This window comes from Pipra filicauda, unplaced genomic scaffold (assembly GCF_003945595.2).
Source record: "Pipra filicauda isolate LSUMZ 115617 unplaced genomic scaffold, ASM394559v2 scaffold274_size1021923_pilon, whole genome shotgun sequence".
In the NCBI taxonomy this organism is placed as follows: Eukaryota; Metazoa; Chordata; class Aves; order Passeriformes; family Pipridae; genus Pipra; species Pipra filicauda.
The window spans coordinates 770,983-794,510 of record NW_024104392.1 but is presented as its reverse complement, the minus strand read 5'-3'; the positions used below and the strand labels follow the sequence as shown (position 1 = coordinate 794,510).

At 37.4% G+C, this 23,528-nt stretch overlaps 1 protein-coding gene across 1 annotated transcript in view; it reads right to left on the bottom strand.

Moving 5' to 3' along the window:
* Nucleotides 1–1,102: 1,102 nt before the first annotated feature.
* Nucleotides 1,103–23,528, bottom strand: part of CHM (CHM Rab escort protein) — a 50,830-nt gene continuing 28,404 nt past the window's right edge. The window contains exons 9-15 of the mRNA XM_027737458.2: nt 17,064–17,141; nt 13,404–13,508; nt 12,855–12,918; nt 12,123–12,219; nt 9,676–9,768; nt 6,617–6,783; nt 1,103–3,113 (exon numbers count right to left, since the gene is read on the bottom strand). Of these exons, the coding sequence (XP_027593259.1) occupies nt 2,916–3,113; nt 6,617–6,783; nt 9,676–9,768; nt 12,123–12,219; nt 12,855–12,918; nt 13,404–13,508; nt 17,064–17,141 (802 nt within the window). The 3' untranslated portion in view covers nt 1,103–2,915. The remainder of the gene's footprint in view (nt 3,114–6,616; nt 6,784–9,675; nt 9,769–12,122; nt 12,220–12,854; nt 12,919–13,403; nt 13,509–17,063; nt 17,142–23,528) is intronic.

The following is a 23,528-nucleotide window of genomic DNA, read 5'->3' as shown; positions in this document are numbered from 1 at the left end:
CACGGGGGCTGACAGTGCCTGGATGTTTCTGAATCAGCAACTCCAACACGAAGGTATTTTTTCCAGGGGTCAATTTTCCCATTGATGCAAGGAGGATTTACACATGCAAGTCCCATTAACATTAACAGGAGTTACCCACATAAATCCCCCCGCAATGAGAGGAGAAAGGACCCCATAGTCTGCAAGGATCTAAGTTCTAGTGATTACCTGTCAAATGGCCCTGAGCATCATCATCACCAGAAAAAGCAGACGAAGCAGCTTCATGGCTGAAAACCCTTCCAAAGGAGCAGTAACTACCTGAGTCCTACAGATAAGGCAACACAACAGCAGAGGGGAAAATGGCACAAAATGGGTTGTTTGATTATTAAGGGTTAATCCAATTAACCAACTTAAAAAGAAAGTACTCATTAAGGAAGGAATTCAAACATATCAAAGCACTCCTTAGAAAAAAAAGGTGTGAATATTGTATGAGCTCCAAGGTGCTTGAAGGATAATACAGCTACTTGTTTAAAAATTCAATTAACCTTATCTTTCTTTAACTTGATTTATTAATAATCCTACAGATAAATTGCCAGTTTTTAAAAAGTCATGTTATCTTTTGAATACATCGTGTATGACAAGCCTTAAAAACGACTTCAAATCAGCCTAACCCTGACTTTGTGTGCTTAAAGAAAGAACAAAATGCAGTTCAGAGCATGATTTCTGTAAAATACAACAGTCTTATCTACTGCTACTGTGAGTGAGCTATTGGGTACTCAAGTACCATAGGAAAAACATTTGATGTTTCCATTCACCCCATGAGAGAGACATGAAAACAGTTTTTAAGCAATCAATGTAGTGTAAAGTCACAGCCCACAACTTGTAGATCATTCCATCAGATCTGAAATCAAATCTGCAGTATTTCCAACTTGGCATCACGTGGACACGAAGCACCAAGACAGAACTTTATGCAAATTTGCTGACTTGGATAAACATGCTGTCACACCTGTGAACTTCAGTCTTACTGCAGATCCTGAAGGCAGACAACAGAATCACCAGGAAATCCCAGCTAACAGAAGAACTGCTTTTCTTTGAAAACAAATGAAAAGGAAACACAGAACAATGCACTTGCAAGCAAACCTTTAATTTTCATCAAACAACTTCCTTGTAAACACAGAAGATGAGAAATCCTATGATCTCTATTTTTGAGAGACAAACAGGGACTAGTCCTGCACTTAGTTCTTTTACAGATCTGTGGATGTTAACTACAATCACCAGACACTCATGCTTTCCAATACACATAGGAATTGCAGCTAAATGAAGAGGCAGCCTGTTGATTACTAGATATAAATAACTGCTCAATCACAAGCATCAAAGGTTACAGTTATTTAATACTGGAAACATTTCAGCCACGGATTTTCTGAGGACTTTGGGATTCAGGTGCATACACACAGAGCTATCGTGTAAACAAAGGATGCAAATACAAACAACCCAGGTTCTGAACTAAACTGGACAGGGCAGATGATGCAGGACAAAGTGAAGGTAACAGTTATGCTGTAAAAAAATAAATAAATAACCTTTCTGGCCTGGAGCCACTTTCAAGGCAGGCACGGGCACCAGGGAACTGTACAGACCTGGCTGTGGCACGTCCAGGCAGTGCTGAATAGTCATCACTCCATGGCATTTTTTATTTACTTACAGTATTTAAGCACTGCTGGAACTGTATCACGTTCAGGCAGAAGTTTAAACCCCCCCAACTCATCAAAACTCACTGATCTACTGGGTGCACATTTTAAGGTAAATCTTTAAGTACATGATAAATACTTTTAATCATCTGAATATCTGATTTCAAGCATTGCTCAGAAGTGCAAGTTTAATATGGTCATTTACAAGAGCTTTCTCATTTTATATTTTTCTCATACAAACTAGGTTTATAAATACTTCAATACATTTTATTGTATAAATGCTTCATGATTTATCATTACAAAATGCATAGTTTACAGCTATCACACTAATTTTAATCCTATTATTTGAGATCAACACAAACCTTTGGAATTATCTGCTGAAACTTCTCTCCACCACCACAAAATCCCTCAACTGATGATCATCTAAACTTCTCAGAGCCCCTATTTCAAAATATTAACTACTGGCTTACTAAAGACCCAAACACTGCAACAAATCCAGGGAAACCAACACAGGTATGCTCCATTTAAGATGTGGAATTTTGTTGGGAAATCTGGCATTAGGTTTAAATTGCGCTATTTTCCTGACTACAGTAAATTAATTCACTGCTGAAAATGTGTGATCTATTAGATCTTATTAAAAAAACCCTGAATGTAAAATTGTTCCATGTGAGGAGCATCTTTTGGATTATATTTGCTTCTAAATTATGGCATTGGTTTCAAAACCATACAAGAAAGCCACTCCAGAACTGTCACTATTATTGCCTTCCAGTTCCATTCATAAGAGCACTGAAGGACAGGTTGTGAGCCTCACCCTCACTTGTTTAATCAGCACAGATCCAAGGATTCTTAGCAGAAGATCATCTCACTGATAAGAAACTTGCAGTTTTTTCCTTTTGCTTAGTGTTGACTTGTTGCCTGTTTAGAAGATGGAGGATTCCTTCAAAAAATGTAAAACAAAACCCAATTCTCTCGATAAATCCTATTTTAGCACTTTAAATTCATATTTGTTCTGGATTTTTTGTTCAGCTACAAACCCTGCTGGATCTGGTGGACCTATGAATGTCTCATATCAGTGAAACTACCTGACAAAGATGATTCAAGCTGAAGGGAAGTAAAGCCATAGCAAATATCATGGCTCTGGGGGTTTTAAACCTCTTTTTCTTACTCTTACTCCCTTATGTTCTGGTTTGGGTCAATCTCCTCTTCTACTAAGAGAACACTGCTCACTCATTCATTCATTCACTCACTCATTCATTCTTCCTTTGTAACAGCAGCAGCTCCTCCATCAATGCTCCCCTCAGCTGAGGGTTCAGGTTTTGTCTCTGCTGGATTACTCAATCCAGACTCTTCTGGCTCAATCTCATCTTCATCATAAATAATATCTTCTGGATTGGGTGGTGGTGGGCAGAATTCCTCTGTTGGAAACATTTCTTTGAAAATGGTCTCAGCCTATTCAGGAAAAAAAAAAAAAAGAAGGTAAACTTTCCCTTGAAATTCAATACCTTGAGGCAATAGAGGCAATCCTGTACAGATATTCAAGATTAACCTCCATCCTTTCAAATCAATAGTGATTTAATACTTTGACAGTATTGTAAACACATGGGAAATCCATTCCTTCTTGCAGTCCTCGAGAAAGAAAAAGCAATTTATCTTTTTACATTGTTCTACTGGGGAAGTCACAGCATGGGATTTTGGGAAAAGTGCTGGTCATTCCACCTGTATTGAGAATGAGGAAGGGGATTTTTTGCAAGCAAAATGATCTTTTTACCTATAAAAGTATCTCACACTGCAGTCAAATGCAGAGCATGGGAAAGATCTTCCCTCTTTTCAGAGAGAGGGATCCATTTCACAGCACAAGCAAACCCAAGAAATTGCATATATGTACAATCCACATCATATCTGTACAGCTTTCCTTCTTAAATTTAAACATTGCAAAAAAATTTCCATTTCTGTTTTTCTGAACAGCTCAAACATGGCTCAACTGACAACTATTCTCACCCAGTGGAGAGAAAGCAGACAAATATTTCCTAGGCAGTTCTCAACAATTATTCAGTGCAATTAGTCAGTGAATATCCACTCCAAAAATGCTCAAACAATTAGGAGGTTGAACAAGGAAAGAAATTCTCAGTATGTTATGCAGGACATCACGACACTGATTATAACTGAACGATTTAATGGCATGGAGTGCTTTCAAGTCTACCAAGTTTTTAAGTTAACTGTATCCAGTTGAAGTAATACAGAATAAACAAGAATAAATCAACAATTCTTTCACTGTAACACTTTGATATTTGTAAATAATTAAGGTAGCAAATAGTTCCCTCAATATTTAGTAGTAAAGTGTATCATCTGAGAAGTGTATGTACAATCGAATTCAGCATTAAGACACAAGCATGTAATGAACTTGTATACTCTAATTTGATAACTGAAGTTGAATAAAACTAAGTTTTGTTCCTGTTTTGTGGACAAGCTGTGTGGGCTTTCATAGCAACTTTTACAGGGACCACTACTAAACTAAGATGACCTGGAAATACAATACACTTGAATAACTCTGAAATCCTCCCAGATATAGAAAACAAACATAAACAGGTTAAAGGACAAATATTGGCCTGACAGTTTTAGTGCATCCTCTCATGAACATGAAGATGCCTCAGAAATCTGAGATACTTCAGAGAACACATTACTTTAGAACATAATAATTCATGTCAGGTTGCAGCAGTGAAAAGCAGAAAACTGGAAGCCAGATGCTTTCCTGGATCTACACATACAGGATTTGAAGGAATCCTAGCTGGCATTTTCATTTCATTTAGCCTGTCCTCAGGGCAAGGAAATGCAAATATCAACGTTAATTCAGTATCACACTCAAAATTTAACAGTAAATTATAATACAACAAGAATGGAGTAATTTGTATACTGAGGTGTAGATGGATAGTTGCCCAGGAAGAGTTGTGATGTCTTGCCTTCTAAATAATGTACCATCAATGCAATAAATAGAAGTTAGTAATGTTAATGGTAGTGAACAAATACATCACTGCAAGTATCATTTAAACACTAATCCCAAAATTATAAGGGGAAATTAGATTCAATTTTCCCAGCTATCTCCAAGACTAATACACACAGTGGGGTTTTGTTTATTTTTTAGAGTGCTCTGATCCATGAGTTTGTAAATGTTTCCTGTTTGGAGACTCCCATCCTGCTGCCAGGAAGATGACAGTGTTTTGGGGGTGGAAGGCACACCAGCTTCCAGCTATTTCCCTCCTCCACTTGTCTAGAAGGTCCCTGGTATGGTGTATTCCAACTGGGACTTCTGCTGCATCTTCACCCTACTCTTCACTCTTCTCACATATGACTCTGAATTATAAACATGTTCACACTAAAATGTTTGTCACTTCAAGTAGGGACCATTTGTTTCAAAACTTAAATCAGGTTCAAGAAAACACAGTCTCTGTCTGAAAGGCAGTGATTCAGGCTCTGGATGGTTCCTCCTCTGAGATCTGCCTGGATCTCTCACTGATGGTCACCAGACTGAACACAGAGGCTGAACTGCAGCACCAAGAACATTTAAACAGGGCTTGATCTACACCACCATTATTCATTGGGGAGAAAAAGGGCTCTTCAGGGAAGACAAAGCTGAATGCTACAAAAGGTGGCTATCAGAATTAAAAACAGGCTAAGTGTATTTAAACAGCTTTTAATTTGCACTGTTTTAAACAACAGTTTGAAATCATCTAATTTAGAAAGAAATTCACTTACAATTTAAAACTGCTACCATAAAAATTGTCTTGCACAATTTTTTGTCTTTACAGTTCTTTATCCCTCTGGGAAGCACATTTTTGCCTTGTAAAGCAAAATGAAGGGTACTATTAGCCCTTAATGACACTGTTCTGACCCTGTAGTTCAGCCTATGTCAGCCTTTCCACTTCAAAATCTTATTTTTAAGAGGTTTATGACTTAGTCATAAAAAAAATCCAGCAACTGGTTAGAAGATGGCATGCACATTGTCTGAGCATGGTCATTAAAAACACAGCTTTAAAAATGACTGGTGCCAGTTAATCCTCCAAAGATGTAAAGTGTTCTCTTGTCTCTGAAGGCCCCTGACACCACAGGCACTGCTGGGGTTGATTTGACTAAGAATTTGCACCTTTTTTATGGAGGTGGATCTCTGAAGGGAAGGGGGAGCATTCTGTAGTTCTCTTTTGTTGAACAGGTTCTAATTTAGGTATTTGCATGATCTTCTTGTCTTCTGCTCAGTTGTGGTGGGGAAGGCACAGTGGGAGGTGCCACAGGAGGTTCTTTCTGAGGATCTGGTGTTCCTGCACATTGTGCCACACAGAAGGTGCTGTCTCACCAGCTCTGATCTCCCCAGTTTTGTTTAGAAGGCTTTCGCTCCTCATTTCCCACTTCAAAGCACCAGGGGTTTGTCTCATCTGGAGCACTACTGGGTTTTCAGTTCAGGGTTCCAGTTATCAGGGACCAGATCTGCAGCCACCCAAACACTGAGAACTAAAACTCAGAACTGTGATCTGGTGTCAAATACTATCCCTAAGTCACAAATAGAACAACATTCCTCTCAATTCCTTCAGAGATACAACTACACCATAATTTTTAAATACAGTGAAATGAAGGCAAAGAGAAGGTAAACTGAGGCAGGAATTAATCTACCACATTAGTAATTATGCTGGGTTTTCCCCAATAGGTTTGTGGTTTGTGACTATGTCCTGTAAGTATCAAACTTCTTTGATGATCCTTCCAATTTGAACTAGGATTGTGTGACTTTTGACCTGTACTGGACCCTCTCTCTAACCTTTCAGGTGAAAGACTATTTCCCTATCTTTCCAGCTACCTGGTTGTATAATTTTGGGGAGTTATCATCTATATTTCTGCATAAAGCAGAATAACCCAGACTTAAGTCTTGAAAATGAAAGTTCTGCAACCAAAAAACTGATGTGCCCAACCTGTTTGACAGCACAGTCATTTCCTAAAGCAGAGTCTGGCCCAGAACAGACATAAACGTTTGGGGGTAAGCCAGAATAGGAATTTTTCTCAACTCCTGAAGAATCTCTCATGTTGAAGTAGACTGCCCAGAGGACTCTAGGTTTCTCCAGTTCTTCATTTTCAGTCTCTGAAAAGAAAAAAAGTGTTTGCAGTAATCAGCATTCTTGTGTGATGAGGTAAATATGTAATCTGGCAGACTAAAAGTCAAATTTTTAACATGGAATTACTGTAATAAAGGACTTTTCTCTTTAAAAAGACAATTATTTTACTTTCCACTTTTTTCTGAGATTCTCTTCCATCATACTTTTTCTTTCCTTTCCAACCATAGGTATGTAAATTCTACTTACTCTGTACCCACTATGCCACACCAGAACCAGCCTCCTCCTGAGGAGCTTGGTCTAAATTTAACACCTTTCCACTTCACATTATCTCCTTTACTGTGGATAAACTCCAAGAGCACAGGATGGGTTGAGCAAGCCCTCCCTGGGCAGTGCCAACTTGAAGGCATTGCATTCCCTATGCAAAGATATTTTTGATGTTTAATTTTTCTTCCCCTCCCACTTAATAGTTTATCTCTGTATAGGAACTGTTCCACCTTGTGTGCATTAAGACAGAGTGTTCAAGGCAACCTAAGCAGATTAACTGATGCTCATGGTTTAAATAAAAAATCCACAAATAATACATCACCCTCAAATTAATTGAAGAATAGAAAGAATTCTGATAAAGAATTACCAAACCCCAGATATTCTGTATTTGAAATGTGTGACATGCAGTATGGAGAATCTGTAAATTGTGGAAGTGCAGCTAAATGAAAATAAATGACTAATTTGTATTTATCTACAATTACTGAGCTGCAGTACTCATCATGAATACAAAATGATATTGAATACATCTTCCTTGTTCATAATCTGTACCTTCCTGCAGTTACTCTGCACATTCCTATAATCCCTCTGCACACAGGCAGGAAAGCCTCTGGGAAGATGAAGGTCACTTCTGAACAGACCAGAATGCAATAGAGGAATACACAACACAGATTCTTAGCTTAATAGATACTATTTGTTTGGCATATTTGCTGTCTTCTTTTTGGTATTTTACCTCCTCTAAAATAAATGAAGCTTGTAAAAGACCTTGTGAGATTTACTTCTTTCCAAGAAACAAACTTCTAGATAACAACAGCATTCAAAACAGTATTTTAAAGCAGTTGAATTAGAAAAAAAAGAGATAAATCTATGCTATTCCTTCAGTATCTTTTTATAACTGTCAAATAGTTAAAAAAAATAGGTGCTACCCATACTGAACAGTTTGAAATATAAATTAAATTCATCAGCCTGTGAAAGTCTGAGCCTTAATACAGGGCAAGATGCTCTTTAATATATTTAAAAGTTCACATTGCTCATAAAAGTTACTTCTTCCTCATTTAGGCAGGAAAATGAATGGAGTCCTCTTCTCCAGGTGACTTTGCCTCTTTGACCTGCCATGGCCCAGTGCTCACTTTATCTGGTGATTCATTTTCAATAACTCCAACAGTATTTGTTCTGACATTTTAATTAAAATACGACCACTACCTCATCCTGATGATAAAAAGGCCTATGTGTCAGGGAAAACTAGCTTTTCAGTGCCTCAGCGCACCTGAGGACCCCTATGATCACAGAGTTTCTCCAGAAGAATTTCAGTCAGGTTCTAAACAATATATCATTTCAGAACTGGATCATTTTAAACATTAAGATTAATGCTCCTCCTCCCCAAATGATTAAAAGACACTAAACTGCCAGCTGATCTTCTCTTCACCCTGGTCTTTGAAACACGGGGCACTGCCTTGAAAATTTAAGATATAAGTTAAATATTAGAGGTTGGAAATTAGCAAGCTTTAAGTTAACAAATAGCAACGTGAAAAGTGTTTGCAACTCCCCAGTCTAAAAAAGTTACCTGTACTCTACATATTGTAGGTAAACCAATTATAAATATTATAAAATATTTCCACATCACAGTAACTTGTATTTATAGCAACATAACCACTGTCACTGACAGCTGAGCACTGTTTCCTCACAGAACTATGATTTACTGTCTTGAAGCATGGATACTGTATTTAAAAATGCTTTGCCAGGCTTAGACACAGCAACATGTATATGCACACGACCTATTCTGTGAGCATTACCAAAAACATGATTAAATACAAGATCTCGGGATTAAATTTCAAAAACTTGTGTGAAATGAGCCCAAAGTATCTCAGGGACAATTCCTAGGCAGCACCTGCTTTGTCAATAGCTGCTTTGCTCTGGGGCTGTGAAATTTTCCATCTCAAGGCCAAAGTTCATGAAAGCAGCTGGCAAGGTTTCCTTGAATTTAGGGCCAAATAATTCATTACCGAAAATTCCTGGAAATCTATCTTTCTGGTAACAATATGTAACAACTTTATACTTCAAGTAGAATCCAGAGAATTTCACCTAAACCAGCATATAAGGAAATACTTGAAGACAACAAAAGGTTGAGCACCAGTCTGAGAATAACAGCAGGCAAAGAAAACTAAGCAGCTTCCAGCACTGAGTATGTGGCAGCTGGAGGAGAAAGGCAGATCATGAACTCTTGGGGTTTTGAGAACTATTGCCAGGGATACCCAGGTGACAGAAATCACTAAAACAGTGCAAACATCAGCTTCACAAACATTTCATTTCACTACTGCATCCCTGGAAGGTGTGCTGAGAAGCAAATATGTTTCATGGTAAAAAGAAAGCGTGAAAATGAAAAAGGTCTCAGACACTCACAGCCTCTGGGTACTGAAGTTAAACCACAGCTGAAGAAGACTTGGAACAGCAGATCATGGAATACAACAAACCCAACATCTGTCTACTCAATCTCACTCCCAAGACAAATCCCTTGACTTTGAAATGCTGATATCTCAAGAGCAGCTCACCACGTGCTGCCTCTGATGATGGATTCAGATGCTCAGGAACAGGTATTTATGAGGGTAAATTACATTTATGTAAAATAATATCTTAATACTTCATTTATTTATTCTTACCTTTTTCTGCATTTACATTGAATAACTTCTGCACAACAGGCTCTAAATCTTCCCTTGCTGTTTGAGTTGATGGACAGGTTAAATGGACTAAATCTGTTAAAAGAGAACACAAACTAATTACAATCATCAATACAGAGATAGATAAATAACATTTACAATTTCTAAAAGGCACAGCAGGCTTCTAGAAATCACAGTTCTTCATATAAATCACTTTGTTTAACCCAGGGAAGGGCTGTACTATGGAAATACAGTGTATATACAGCACACAGTATAATACAGTACAGCTGTATTATTCGTGAAAATTCAGTTTTGCTTGAATAATGTGGATTTCATATTTAGATTTCTCGCTAATGTACTTGTTTTCATGAAAAGAAAAGTTGCTAAACTATTCCTTTACTTATTCTGCTTTGAAAACTTATGGAATTGTGGACTCCTTAAGAAAGATACTCACTTGATGCAGCTCCTGTCCTCTTTTCTGTTCCGATACAGAACCAGCAGCTCTGCTGGATTTTACAGCCATTCATTCAGGTATTTAAAAGCCTCATCTTAAAACTTTTCATAAAACCACCTTAACAGACTCATTTGCTATTGGAAACTCCTCAGTACAGAAGTATCCACCAGAGAATCACAAAGAAATTTAACATAACTCTGTACAAAGTTTGGACTGATTAATTTTTTCTTCATTACTGTAAATTCCTGATCCATTTCACAGCTATGCAGAGCTGGGGTATTATTTTAAATCTATATGGCATTTTTCTCTTTTCCCTCTGAAGCCTGGCTGGTTTTGTTGTCATCATTTTCCAGTACATCACACAGATATTAAATAGGTTTCCTGCCCAGTTTGAGACTGGCTCCATGAGGACCAGCAATTTAACCCTTCATGCTCCTCTTCCTTTAGGTTGCACACAAACAGATTATATTCAAACATTAATATTCATTTTTTATTCAACCCAAACCAAACCTTCTGCCTAAAAGGCATATGTACTAAAAAAACTACAAGGAAACTGGTGGTGATAATGAAAGTGCCCCTGTAACCTTAACTAGATGTTTACAATCCCAAACAATGGGATACAATCTATTTTTTCCTCAAAAATAGCCAGCTATAAATCACTAAAGTTCACATCATTTACTTTCTATAAAATCTTTTTTATTATCTTTAAGGTTATGGCTGTGAGTCCCAGTCATCAGTATATATTTTGATTATATTTGATTTACTCAGGTATAACTGCATTAGTTACAGTGGTTGCCAACATTTGTCTTCAAGTAATTCTTGCAGCCAGAAGAACGATGAGTTTAGTTCATGATTTCATCATTACAGCCTCCAGTTTTAGGGCAAGTGAAGGAGTTTGGTTCCACTCAACTGGCAATACAGATGATGTGCCTGTCATTTATGCAGTGTGATCAAAGAGGGGATGTATTTGTATACTTATCTTAAATAATTGTTCCAAGGAGAAATCAGTCAGGTTAAAATCCATTTGCAGATAATGATGTAAAAGTTTTTTAAAAGATTATGAAATATGTCCCATAACTGGAACTCGGCTATGCCTAATATAGAACTTTATTATTTCAACACATAAAGACAAATTTCATTAAGGAAGGCAGTACCTTCTCTTCTGAAATGAAAGGAACTTATGGAGAAAAGTAAATAACTGAAACCTTAATATTTCAGCACCATAAAAACCTTCAAGAAACTAGTAATTTATATCCGTTGAACATCAATCCTTCTTTAGTTTCACTTTCTGCTGTATATATTTTGTGAACCTTTAAATTAAAAAAAAAGCAGCTATTTAAGGGATAATTAATAACAATATGCCTTATGGCACTAAGTTCTTAATTACAGGCTTATAATTTTTTTTATTATTATTTAAGTAGGAAATATAACTTTGAATGACTTCATCATTTAGTTCACTCTTCTTTCATACGCAAAGAACTGAGTTCAAGCCTAGGTAACAGTAAAATAAATTGGTTATTATGACAGTTACTTATTTTTTGTTAAAAAGCATTAGGTCACCTCTAATTCTATTTATCTTCCACAAGTGTCCTACTTAACAGAATTCAGCAGAAGAATTTAGAAAGAAAAATAAATACCCAGTAAGAACATTTTGTTGCTCATTTATTTCCAGTTCACATAAAATACCAACAACTGAGTCCTAAAGCTCTGTACATAGAAAATGCAAATACTGGGATGGCCCTTCTGAAAAGGTGATCTCTCATATTTTTAGAATTAAAGTATCTAATGGGGTAATGAAGTTCTGAGAAGAAATTTTATAATTTTACCTCAAACATATAATGATAAGTCTACCATGATATATCTTCTCATCTGTGCTCATAAAGGGACATAATCCCACCTCCACCACAACTTCCAGAAGCTAAAAAGCTCCCACTGCACCATTTTCAGTTTCGTTTCAGAGCTGACAGAGTCAAAGGGGAAAACCCTCTTGACTTACAGGTGTCCTTCATGCAGGTCATGGTCGAGGAGCACAGCTCGATGACACAAACTGCTGGTTTGCCCAGTTCCACGGGAGGCACTGTCAGAATGGAAACCTGGGAAGCAGAAGAGGCTGTGGTAAAGCAGAGTATCGGGGAGGAGGAGAAAACCAGCACAGTTCTCAACACAGGAGTAACTGCAGACAGGGAAACAGTTTGGTTTGCTGGCTTACTAGCACAGAAGAAACACAACAGTGATTAGTATCCTTCAAAATTAAGGACTGCAGAGGCTGATGAAGCAGAAACATTTAAGGAAGGATCTGGCAGTGAACAGTAAGAACTTCCAACAGTAAAAGAGAATGTGGAAGAAAAAGGAACTTTGAATGAAGTTTAGACAAGGTAAATAATTAACAGTTAACAGAATACTAAGATAAGGTAACAGTTTATTATAAAGCAACCAAAAAGCAAGCAAAATAAACTACCTTAAAGACAGCATCTTAGAAACTCTATCATAGTGTGATTTTATTATTTTATTTTTATATTGAATATAGTGTCATTTTCCAATCAGGAAAACCCAAGTAATTGAACTAAACTAAACTAAAATTTGTAATAGTTTTATAGACTAAAACAAATTAAACAATTACCAGTAATTCTGGATTCAAGTGGAAACAAAACCATGAATTAATTCCTCCCACAATTAAATATTAGTGCATACAATACATAAAGACAAGTGATACAAAACTGGTGTGTACCTGCTGCTCTGCATCTGTGTTTAGTACAGACTGATCTGTAATGAGCACTGCTCTGGAGATCTGCCTACAATTAAATAAAACAATTATGTAAAAATAATTATATAAAAAATATAATTATGTAAAAATAAAACATGTAAAAAATAGCAATTTGGAATCATCGTTTTGGTAATACCAAGGTTATTTCACCATATAATCTTTATTAATGTGATTCTTAGTGGGATATTTTGCCTGTTGCTGAAGTAGGAACACATCTGGAACATTAATGCACTATTCAGCATTAAAGCTTGAATATCCTTTTGATTTAAAAAGAAAAACCCAAACTTTTGTCTATTTGACCAAGATTAGCAGCAGCATGTTCCAGTACTTCAGTGTCCCAAGCAGCACAGGACACTTGGGATTAAGGGGAAATACAGCAGGGAGATCATGAATTGCAGTTTCTGCTCCTCCAGTGCCCAGGATTATTTCTGCACTGCACTCACTGCTAGAGCTTTGCTAATAATATCTGAACTGTTCTGAAGGCAAAGGCAGATCTGTCCAATTGTTCCATACCTGTAACACACATTTGTGCATGTGCTCTCTGACAGGTAACTGTCTTCCACAATAAAATAGTTGGCACTTATTCTTTGTCCAAAATGATCCACAATAGCTTTGCATCTGTTTAAAAGAAACCAAACCATAATAAGAAATTTCAGTACAGGGTAACAAAAGCATGCATAAGAACATTTGCTGATAAATAAATAAAGCAAATTAGCTTTACTTAACTTTTTCTTCAGGTATGAAAATTACCTTTTCTTTTAAATTAAATTCTTCTGAATGACTTTATCAATGTTTCAGTCAATTTAAAATACAGGACTCAAACCAGCCAATTTTACATATATTCCTATACTCAAATTCAACAGGTACCTTGAAAACAGTAACTAAAAGAAATGTAACAGTACAAGCAGTGTTTTAACACATAGCATTCTCAGAGTTTCAAATTCTATTCAACATGTGCTTCACTTGCAACTTAAAGAAGTTTTCCCTTACTATTAATTTCAGTGATTTCATTCTCAAGCTCTCATCTGAATACTGCAAATAAACAAGGAAATGGAGCTGCTGCAGTTCATTTCTAATTATAACCTTTCTTATTGTTTATGGAACAATTTCCCTGCCACCCCCCAACCATTATCAGAGGGGAAAGGTTGATTAAATGTCATGTTGCATCACTCAAAGCCAGCAAAAGCAACGACACGTTTTATTTTCCTGCTAAGTGTTGTTTCCTCTCCTTTGTTCAGGAATAGCATCAGGTCATACGTGTGATAAGATTTTAAACTGAGAGAGAGGGAAAGAGAGTGCTTTAATTTCAGTCCCACTTCACTTCAAAGGGTGATGCTGAGAGAATTTCTTTCAAGTGCTGCTCCCAAATCCAGCAAACACTTGTGCACTGACATTATCAGGTCTCTGTCATCTGATCTGTGTTGGGACAATGAATCATCCCGAACCCTCCATTGACCTTCTTTCAATGTGTCGAGATAAAAGGATGAAAATTAGAATCCATCTCCTTGCAGTGCCACGAGTTATAAATGTACTTTATAGGGCTCATTATCCAAACTAATGGACTAAGGGCGACATCCTTGAAATGGACTCAGCAGCACTGCCAGAGCCAGCCCGCAGTATTTCAGATATGTAAATTACTCTGTTTGCTACAGCTTTTTATTACAGATGTATAAATGTCCATTTGTCACATCTCTTCCATTTTGAGACAGAATTATGTAATTGGAAACATATGTAAAGTGTGATCAACATAAAACGCCTGCCGTTATTATGGAATTTTATCATGTGGACCCCCAAAAGTGACCTACAATCGACACAGAGAAAAGCAACAACAACAAAAGTATGATTCGTGCATTCAATGTGCTTTTTCCTCAACCTCAAAAATATGATGTGGTTTTTATTTTCTAACAGAGCATCAGAGTTCTACCAATATGTTCTGCAAACATATTAAAACAGCAGACCTGGTACAATACATAAAAAACAGGTATTTTCAAGTGTATTACCAAAACCTTAAAATAGGGATGTCTAAAAGTTTCTATACTTTCACTCTGTCTTCCCTGAATCCTGTTTTCATAAACTATTAAAAGTACTACAGAAAAATGATAAAAATAATTGTAGAGTTGGGAATGAAATCTACTGTTCTCTGTATGTACAGGTGTGGGTAGGAAAATGTGAAAAAGCAATGTTAGCCATGTCTAGAAAGGAGTTGAAATAAACTTTGATGATATTTAGGGGCTTTAAATTAAATGCTAAACTAAAAGTTTGAGAAGAAAACCAAGGCTGCTGATAGAAGTATAAATTTCTCTTACAGGTCCTAAACCAAGAATATTAAAGATAGTGAAAAAATAATTGCATTAAGATATGGGTGAAGCCTGGAAGACTGTGGAAGATGCTCTAAAATGAATCGTCCACAATGTGACTAAATTTCTCCTGTGGTGAGTGTAAGCTATTTGTAACCAAGAGAAGCTGCCTCTGGAACACAGAGCCAGCTGTACTGACAACCAGATATGAAATTGCCTATTACCAATTACTATTAATGGTCTGTTGACTCAAAAGCTCAGTATCTCATAAATAGCCTCATTAACAACTTGATAGCTGATTTTTATTAGGCAAAACACTGAAGCCCAAAGCCAAGAGGAAATACATGCTGGTGCAGGGAGGGAATACACAGTGAGGATGGAGATAACACGAAGAAAGAAAAGGAAACAGTGCTCTGGGATGTGTTGTGCTTCTTCATATTCACCATCAGAGAATGGCATTATTAAAAGCCCAGTGTTTTTGGAAAAATGAAAGTCTGATAAAGTCTTTTAAAAGTATTTCAATAATTCTGTTCCCCAAAAATCCATCCTTCAATTTTGAAATGTCATAAGTGAACCAGGAAAGCAGCCTAATAGCCTAAAAAAAGATACTTGAAACCTGTGTTGAACCCTGGGGAACTTATTAGATTCAAAACATAAAAAAGCATGTTAATGGAAAAGCAGCACTCCACCTCTTTTGGAACACATATAACCTTATAAAGAAAATATTACTTTCAAAGGTCTTCAGAATGTCCCTTTGAAAGAGCAAGTTAACTGTTTAAACATTATTGGAAAATAAAGTTTCCTACAGTAACAGTTCAAATATTAGTGTTAAAATAAACTGCAGAGTTTCTGAAAGGAGCATAGTTTCATCTGCATATGAATTATGCATTTAGAACACACATGAGGAAATGCTATCACATTTACATCTCACAGTCTGAAAGTGTGCAATGAACTCCAGAATCTGCAGGAACTGACAGAAAGATAAAATCTGTTGTTTACACAGTTTCAGGGAAAAACAGCTACTACTTGACCATGCCATGACAAATGCAGCTCAAGGAATCCAATGTGCAGTGCAGCTGGAAAGTAAACACATCCCCTCCATCATTTAAACTAGTTTTCCTAATAAAATGTTACTACATCATTTCTAACATAATTTTCAAAATTTTCAACAGAACATCTAAAACTTTCAATTATATAAACTAAGCTGAAAACAAACTCTTAAGAGAGTAAATTCAGCAGTTAAGCTGATAACTGACAGAATGTGTGTAAGAGAAACATAACAATTTACAGAGGTGTGAAAAATGCCACTACTGGAAAAACTCTGGGTTGATTTTTCTTAGCTCAACTTTAAACCTGCCTACAGGCCTGATATTGTTGTAAAAGAATTTATTCTGGGATAAGAGGGCAGCATAGTTTATGACAACAATCTACCTAAAAACTCATTAAAGTCTTTTCTCTTGGAGTGACATGCATTATCAGCAAAGATTAATCCGATGAGTCTTTAGGTGAGCTCCATTTTTAAAAATGCAATAACAGAGGGCTTTGTTGTCATCTGATGAAAATCAATTAGAGTAGGTAAGGCCACAAGGAAAACTAACATCACTCATCACCAGCCCCCCGGCAGCTGAAATGATTTGTCTTCCAAGCTTGGGTGATCAGGAGCTGTAGTAATATCACAGGGAAATTAATTTAGTTTCTATATTCTAGACCCACTTTCCTTGTTCTGGAGGACCTATACACAAATTACTTTTAATCAAGGTTGATGTGTTATTAATACCAAGGAGGATCTCTGAAGAATCATTTTTTTTCAAATTGACTCCCCACATTTTTCACCTGTATTTGGTGTGCAAACAGAAGGTTACTGTGTCACCCTTACCTGCCAGAGGCTTTGTCCACCACCAGGCACCGCACGGGGTGGCGAAGGCAGTAGATTCCCCCAAACACAGCACACAGCCTGGGAACAGGGAAAAACAAAGGTTATTCCCATCACAACTAATGGCAATCACTGTGTGTCACAGCCAGGCAAAGCTCTGTGCCCTCTGGCAGGATGGATTTACTGACTCCATGGGCCCCGACACGCGGAAGAGTGGAGCTGCTGGAGGAAGTACAGAGGAGGCCCCGGAGATGCTCCAAGGGCTGGAGCCCCGCTGCTCTGGAGCCAGGCTGGGAGAGCTGGGGAGGTTCACCTGGAGAAGGGAAAGCTCCAGGGAGACCTGAGAGCCCCTTCCAGAGCCTAAAGGGGCTCCAGGAGAACTGGAGAGTGACTTTGGACAAGGGCCTGGAGTGACAGGACAAGGGGGAATGGTTTCCCACTGCCAGAGGATAGGGTTAGATGGGATATTGGGAAGGAATTCCTCCCTGTGAAGGTGATGAGGCCCTGGCACAGGCTGCCCAGAGAAGCTGTGGTTGCCCCATCCCTGGAAGTGTCCAAGGCCAGGCTGGATGGGGCTTGAGCAGCCTGGGCTAATGGAAGGTGTCCCTGCCCATGGCAGGGGGTGGGACAAGATGGTCTCTCAGGTCCCTTCCAACCCAAACCATTCTGCCATTTTATGTTTTTGAAGTAAAAGATTTTGGTATCTCTTCGTAGGTGGTCAACTTGAAAAGAAAACTTTCACTTTCCAAACGTGACTTCCTAAAGTGGAATCAATTTTGTCACTCAAACATCCTATGAGGCAACTCAAAGACAGTCAGTCCCACAACCCCTTTCAAACCTGGATGGCCTGATGCAGCACAGCAAAGGGCTGCAGTGTGTCCCCAACCCACCCTCCCTCTGAGCTCACTCCAGAAGGCTCAGCCCAAGGAGCTGTCAGCACCAGCACTGCCACTGCCCAAACTAGAACACCCAGTTCCCTGGAAATACCCCTGTGCTCATGCAAAAGCAGCAGAATATCCCCATGTTGAATCCCAGTCCTGGCTGTCTGGAGATTGTTGGAGATGACACAAAGGTTAAACATCCACTGAAGGATTATTAGAGAGCCTTGAGCTACGGGCTGATTATCTCTAATGCTGCAATCAATGGCTCCTTGCCTGACAAAGCAGATATCAGCATCTTTCAAACCAACTCAGATGAATTTATTTCATATGTTATATGCAAGAATAGCGCTATTAACTTAATTATAACTAAGATTCCTTAGTTAAAAACATTAAATTACATCTTTCCTTTGACTTCAACCACAGTCAGGGGCTTTTTGATATATGCACTTGATTTTTCTAGTGTGCTTTGAAAGAACTTTGCTGCTTGGCTGCACAAAAATGTGAATTACTTATTTCCAAGAGTAGCCTTCTATCCAGAGGAGGAGGGCATGACCTGTTTTTATAAGAGGTCAGCAGAAAACTTCTCTTTTTAAATGAAAATGGAAAGGAATTTTGATTGTGTTGTTAAACAATTACAGAAAGCCAAAATACCTATTAAACAGCCCAGCACGAAAAATGACACAATCGGGGAGAACTTGCCAAAATTATTTAAATACAGAAATTGAAATATTAAACTAAATGGCACCCCAGTAATTTATGACAAAGTAAAATCACTGTGCTAACATTACTTTCATACAATGGGCTATTCAAGATGATTTGACTGTACTTCAGGTACAAGGCAACTCTTTGATACCATTAACCCTAAATGACAGACATTTAAACTGATATTACTCTAATTAACTGGCGACTGCCTACCCCAATAATTCAAGTTTTGCTGAAAGATAGCAACAACACTGTACTCAGCTTCAACTCTGCCCTGCTGACATCAAATCATATTACAGCTAAATTAAGAGTTGTGAAAATTTTTGGCCTGGTAGCCCTCCATCATCCACAGTCTTTAAATGCCATTTCAGTCCCCATCAAGGCAGGACTCAGCAGTTGCAGTTTTTAATACAGCTGTGAAACAATAGGACATATTAAAAGCTGAGGTTTTGACAGCATATTCACCATGATTTATGAGTTTGTATATAATTTGATTATTCTATTAATTTTACTGATTACTGATTCAGCTAATACAGTGAAGGTCACTTACAAAATAAATCTTCATTACATTCCACAGAAAGTAACTGCCTCCAACTAGTTGTTTTCTTTAATTAAACACTAATGTAACAAGAGAGAAAATAGGCTGCAGGGTTGCTGCATCTGTTGATACAAGAGGAGTTTACTGCTTTGATGTAATGCTCTCCGATATTAATTGAACAAAAATAGAATGTGTCTCCATCTGACATCTCGATTTTCAGTCCAGAGATACCATAAACACACTGAAATTACAGACTTACCCTTAGTTCACTCAAACTACAGAAAAAAAAAATTTGAAAACTGTATCACAGTTTTACACCAAAAAAATAGTTTGTATTTCTAGCATCTAATTTGTCTTCTACTTCCTGAAATTCACTGAGTAATTAATTAAAAAATTGACTATTTTTCCCTCTAACTGTACAGTTTTCTATAGCAAAAACTGCTTGCTTCTCTCCTTAAAGCTGAATACTGCATGTCCAGCACAGCAAGCTTTGGAGAAAGATCAAAGAAAAACATGCCAAGTGCTGAATTAATGAATTTTCCTCTTTCAATTTAGTTTTACACACAGAGCAAGCTGTGACCTGGTTCTTATGTTAAATTCTGTGTTTTCTGGAAGGCCCCTCAAACATCAGCATTTCCTCCAATGTTGCTGCGTGTTCTAAAAACCCTGACAAGCAGAATACAGACAAATCAAATAATTAAAATGGCTACAGCTAAAAAAAAAATAGATGGTTAATCTTCCCAACACAGATTTCCCATACAAAAGTCAAAGTTCGGTGTTTACCAAATCAACTTAAAAAGTTGTTCACAAGGAAATTTTAAGAGAAGTTAAAATTATTACAGTTTTTGCAAACAGTTAAAAGTTCTGAAAATTTATCTGGGTAACAGTACAGTCAGAAAAAGTCCCATGAAAGTATTATGAGAACATATTGTCACTTGTTGAAGCAAAAAGGGAATAAATAAGTTCTGTTTGAGAATAAATTTATTGTGTTTCCAGGAACTGCAAAGTAAATCCAGACACTGTACAAAGATAATGAGGGATGTGATTAAATATGGGGCTACTGTCAGCAAAAATGCAAAATCTGAGGTGAAGAATTTGAGACTAGGTCTGAAGTAAGCAGTTCCAGAGACATTAAGTTTTGTCAAGAATGGCCAGAATCACAATGTAAAAGTGCTGTTTCTTAAAATAACAGCATTATCACCTCCAAATTTTTCAAAGATCCTGCAATTGACACCACCTTTTAATGGATCTAGGTTAAGCATCATTCTCTGGGATGTTGAACTCAAAAAACAGATGATTTATATGAAAGTGAGGTGAGAATCCATCAGGAAACATGTTCAACTATTTCACAAGCATCCTAGAAATTATGGTAAAAACGCTGTGGGAATTGTAAGAAATTACCACAGAGCTGGAGAGAGGAAAAAAAGGAAAAAATAACTTAAAAAGTCCAGTTATTTCTGTGTTGTTGTGATGGCAGTTAACTACAAACTCACTCCCAAGACTCATCTCCGTGGAAGGTGGAAGGATGGGACCTGCCTGGCTCGAATTCCATCGCCCTTGTTCCAGAAGAAGCTGTTCCTCACACAAGGTCATCCGGTTGCAATGACACCACAACTGTGCCCCCCAGAGACCCGTGGGCAGAGGCACAAAACCAGTGACTAGAAACCAGTCACTAAGCATTAGCTCATCCAGAGAACCCATTTATTTGTTCTCTGCCTCCAGAAAAGACATAAAAATTCAAGTTATCTTAACCCTCAGTGGAATTCAAGGACTGTTTTACTAATTTTGTCGTGTTTTCGGAGCTCCCTTTCTCTGTCTTTAGTTTAATGAAAAAGGACTTTGCTAAATGCAATTTGCCTTCACTTCTCAGCTTTGCTGCAATAATAAACAATCATGTCATTTCCACAGATCTCCTGATAATGCTGGAACGTATTCCCATGTCTGAGGGATAATTCTCAGGGAGACCTTGTAAGTCAGATCTGCACATCCCCACCCAGCCAGAGAGGAATTTCCTTGCTAAGGGACTGTCAGGAGGCAATATCAAATAATGTATTAAAGATATTTCCTCATATTACCATCATTGTCCTAATTATTAAATCCTGAAAAGGCCTCTCACAATAGCATTTGTATTTTGTGCCTTTAGGTTCCAAATATGTTTTTCAAATGTACCAAGAATGATCGAGAGTAGGACAATGTAATTCCAACCCCTGTAATTCCTTGACTGAAAACTTTCCATGCCTAGTTAGGGATCTGAAATCAATACACTTTGACAAGACCCATATGATCCAGAGCATCCCATGTGATATATTCTATTGGCTGAAGGTATAAACTCCTGCAGAACACTGTATTTCTGGTCAGGGAAATAACGAGGATCAGAAAAGCTCTGTTTAAAAAATAATTTCCAAACATGAAAGAACTGACAAACACTCACTGAGAAGGAAGAAAGAATCTAAAATGGGAAGGTATTTTCCGAGTTTCATACACTTAATGCATTTCCCAACAAAGGTTATTTCCAAATTAAAAGTCTTTCCTGTCAAATTCTGAGGAATAATGTGGGCAAGGACACAAAAGCATTCCATAGCTTTATTAACGACAAGGCTCACTGATCTGTGAATAACCTGAAAAAAATGAAGATTATTGAGTTACTTTACCAATCTATCCATCCATCACTAGTGAACAGGTCTCAGAATGATGGATTATCTCACTTCCCTCATGTTTATCCCAAGCAAGAGTTTCTCCTTAGAGGGAAAAACAAACAACTGATCCTACAAACAATCCTGCTAATTATGCCTGCCCGTTTCACATTCATCTGCCAACAAAGTGAGGAGAAATACATCAAGTTTGTCTTTAAAAGCCCAGCTACACTGGAAGTTTTATTATTTCCCTGAAATGCAGGTGGAAACAAGAGGAAAGCAAAGAGAGTAGCACTGCAGCTACTCATATATTCAGTATTTCAGTACAAATCAGAGAATAGTGACAAGTTATCAGTAATTTCAATTTACATTTTGAGGTGCAGAGAAATGGAATAATTGTAAGTGGTAAGAGATATATAAATGTGAAAATGAAATGGAGGACTGAACTCATCTCATATACAGCCAATGTTTTTTAAATCACCTGTGACTGTTTCACACTTGCACAGGATTGCACACATGCTCAGACTCAAATCTGTCACATCTGATTGTACAAGAATAAACAGTACCTGAATTTCTCATTAAAATGCCAAATCACACAATTAACAAACAGAAAACTGTATTTTGCTTACATGTAGAGTCATGACACTCATGAATGGAGTTAACTGAAAAGGGTGTTGCATTCAAGTTTTGATGTATCAATTCTAAGTGCTTATTACAGTCAAGTTTCCTGAAGTGTGGTCTTGACTTCAGACCACTAAAACCTTCCAAGAGATTGTAACAGGGACGTAATTGGGAATGTTAAAGGACCTGAGACTACCTCAGAAGCTCTGACACTTGCAGTAGATAATAGTTCACATGTAAGGGTACAAACTGATTATTCATTTTTAAATACATACAGGAACCCTCCAAATCAATCACACAATTCATCTTATCTCAGCCCGGACTCTTAATCTTCCTGTAAATATGGGGACTGAAAGAGATGGAACTTCTTAATCAGATCTTTCCTCCATCACAAAATTACTGCTGTCACTGTCACTGAGACAAAAATTACCAATTTCTGCTGGAACCTGCAGCAACTGCTAAAAAGGGTGACACTGCCCAGCAAACACAGACCCTGTGGAGAACTGAGTGAGGCCACAGAGGTGAGGCCACAACCTCCACTGTCATCCACTGAAAGCACTGGCCAGGGGTGAGGAGAGGTACAATTGAAAGAACTCCTCTCTGAGGAAAATTGAAAATTACAGGCATGCTTGAGTTGAACTGTAAAATAAACTATTTGAAAAAATATTTGGAAAATAGCATTCCAAACACTCCTGAAAATCATAAAAAAATCCAAAGTTTTTTTGCTTCTGAAAAACTGGAAGAAAGGAGATTCAAGTTACCAAAGAGGAATCCTGTAAAGCATGCAAAAGCAACTATGGCCTCATATTCAACAACTCTTTCATACTTTAAAATATCTTTTTTTTTCCCGTTACAAAGGAAAATTTGAAAGCTGACAATTTTAACATTAACCTCCTAAATCAGAAAATATTTGGGGTATTTTCTAATGTTTTCTACAACCAGAAAAAACCTCCATCAAAAATCACACTAAGTATTCTAGCTGTTGTATCACTGACTTTACAGTGATGCCCAATTCCAGCTTTGTTTTGGGGACATTTGTTCAAGGAAAGGAAAGCTGGGTCACAGATTTGCAACAACATGTCAACAGCAAACT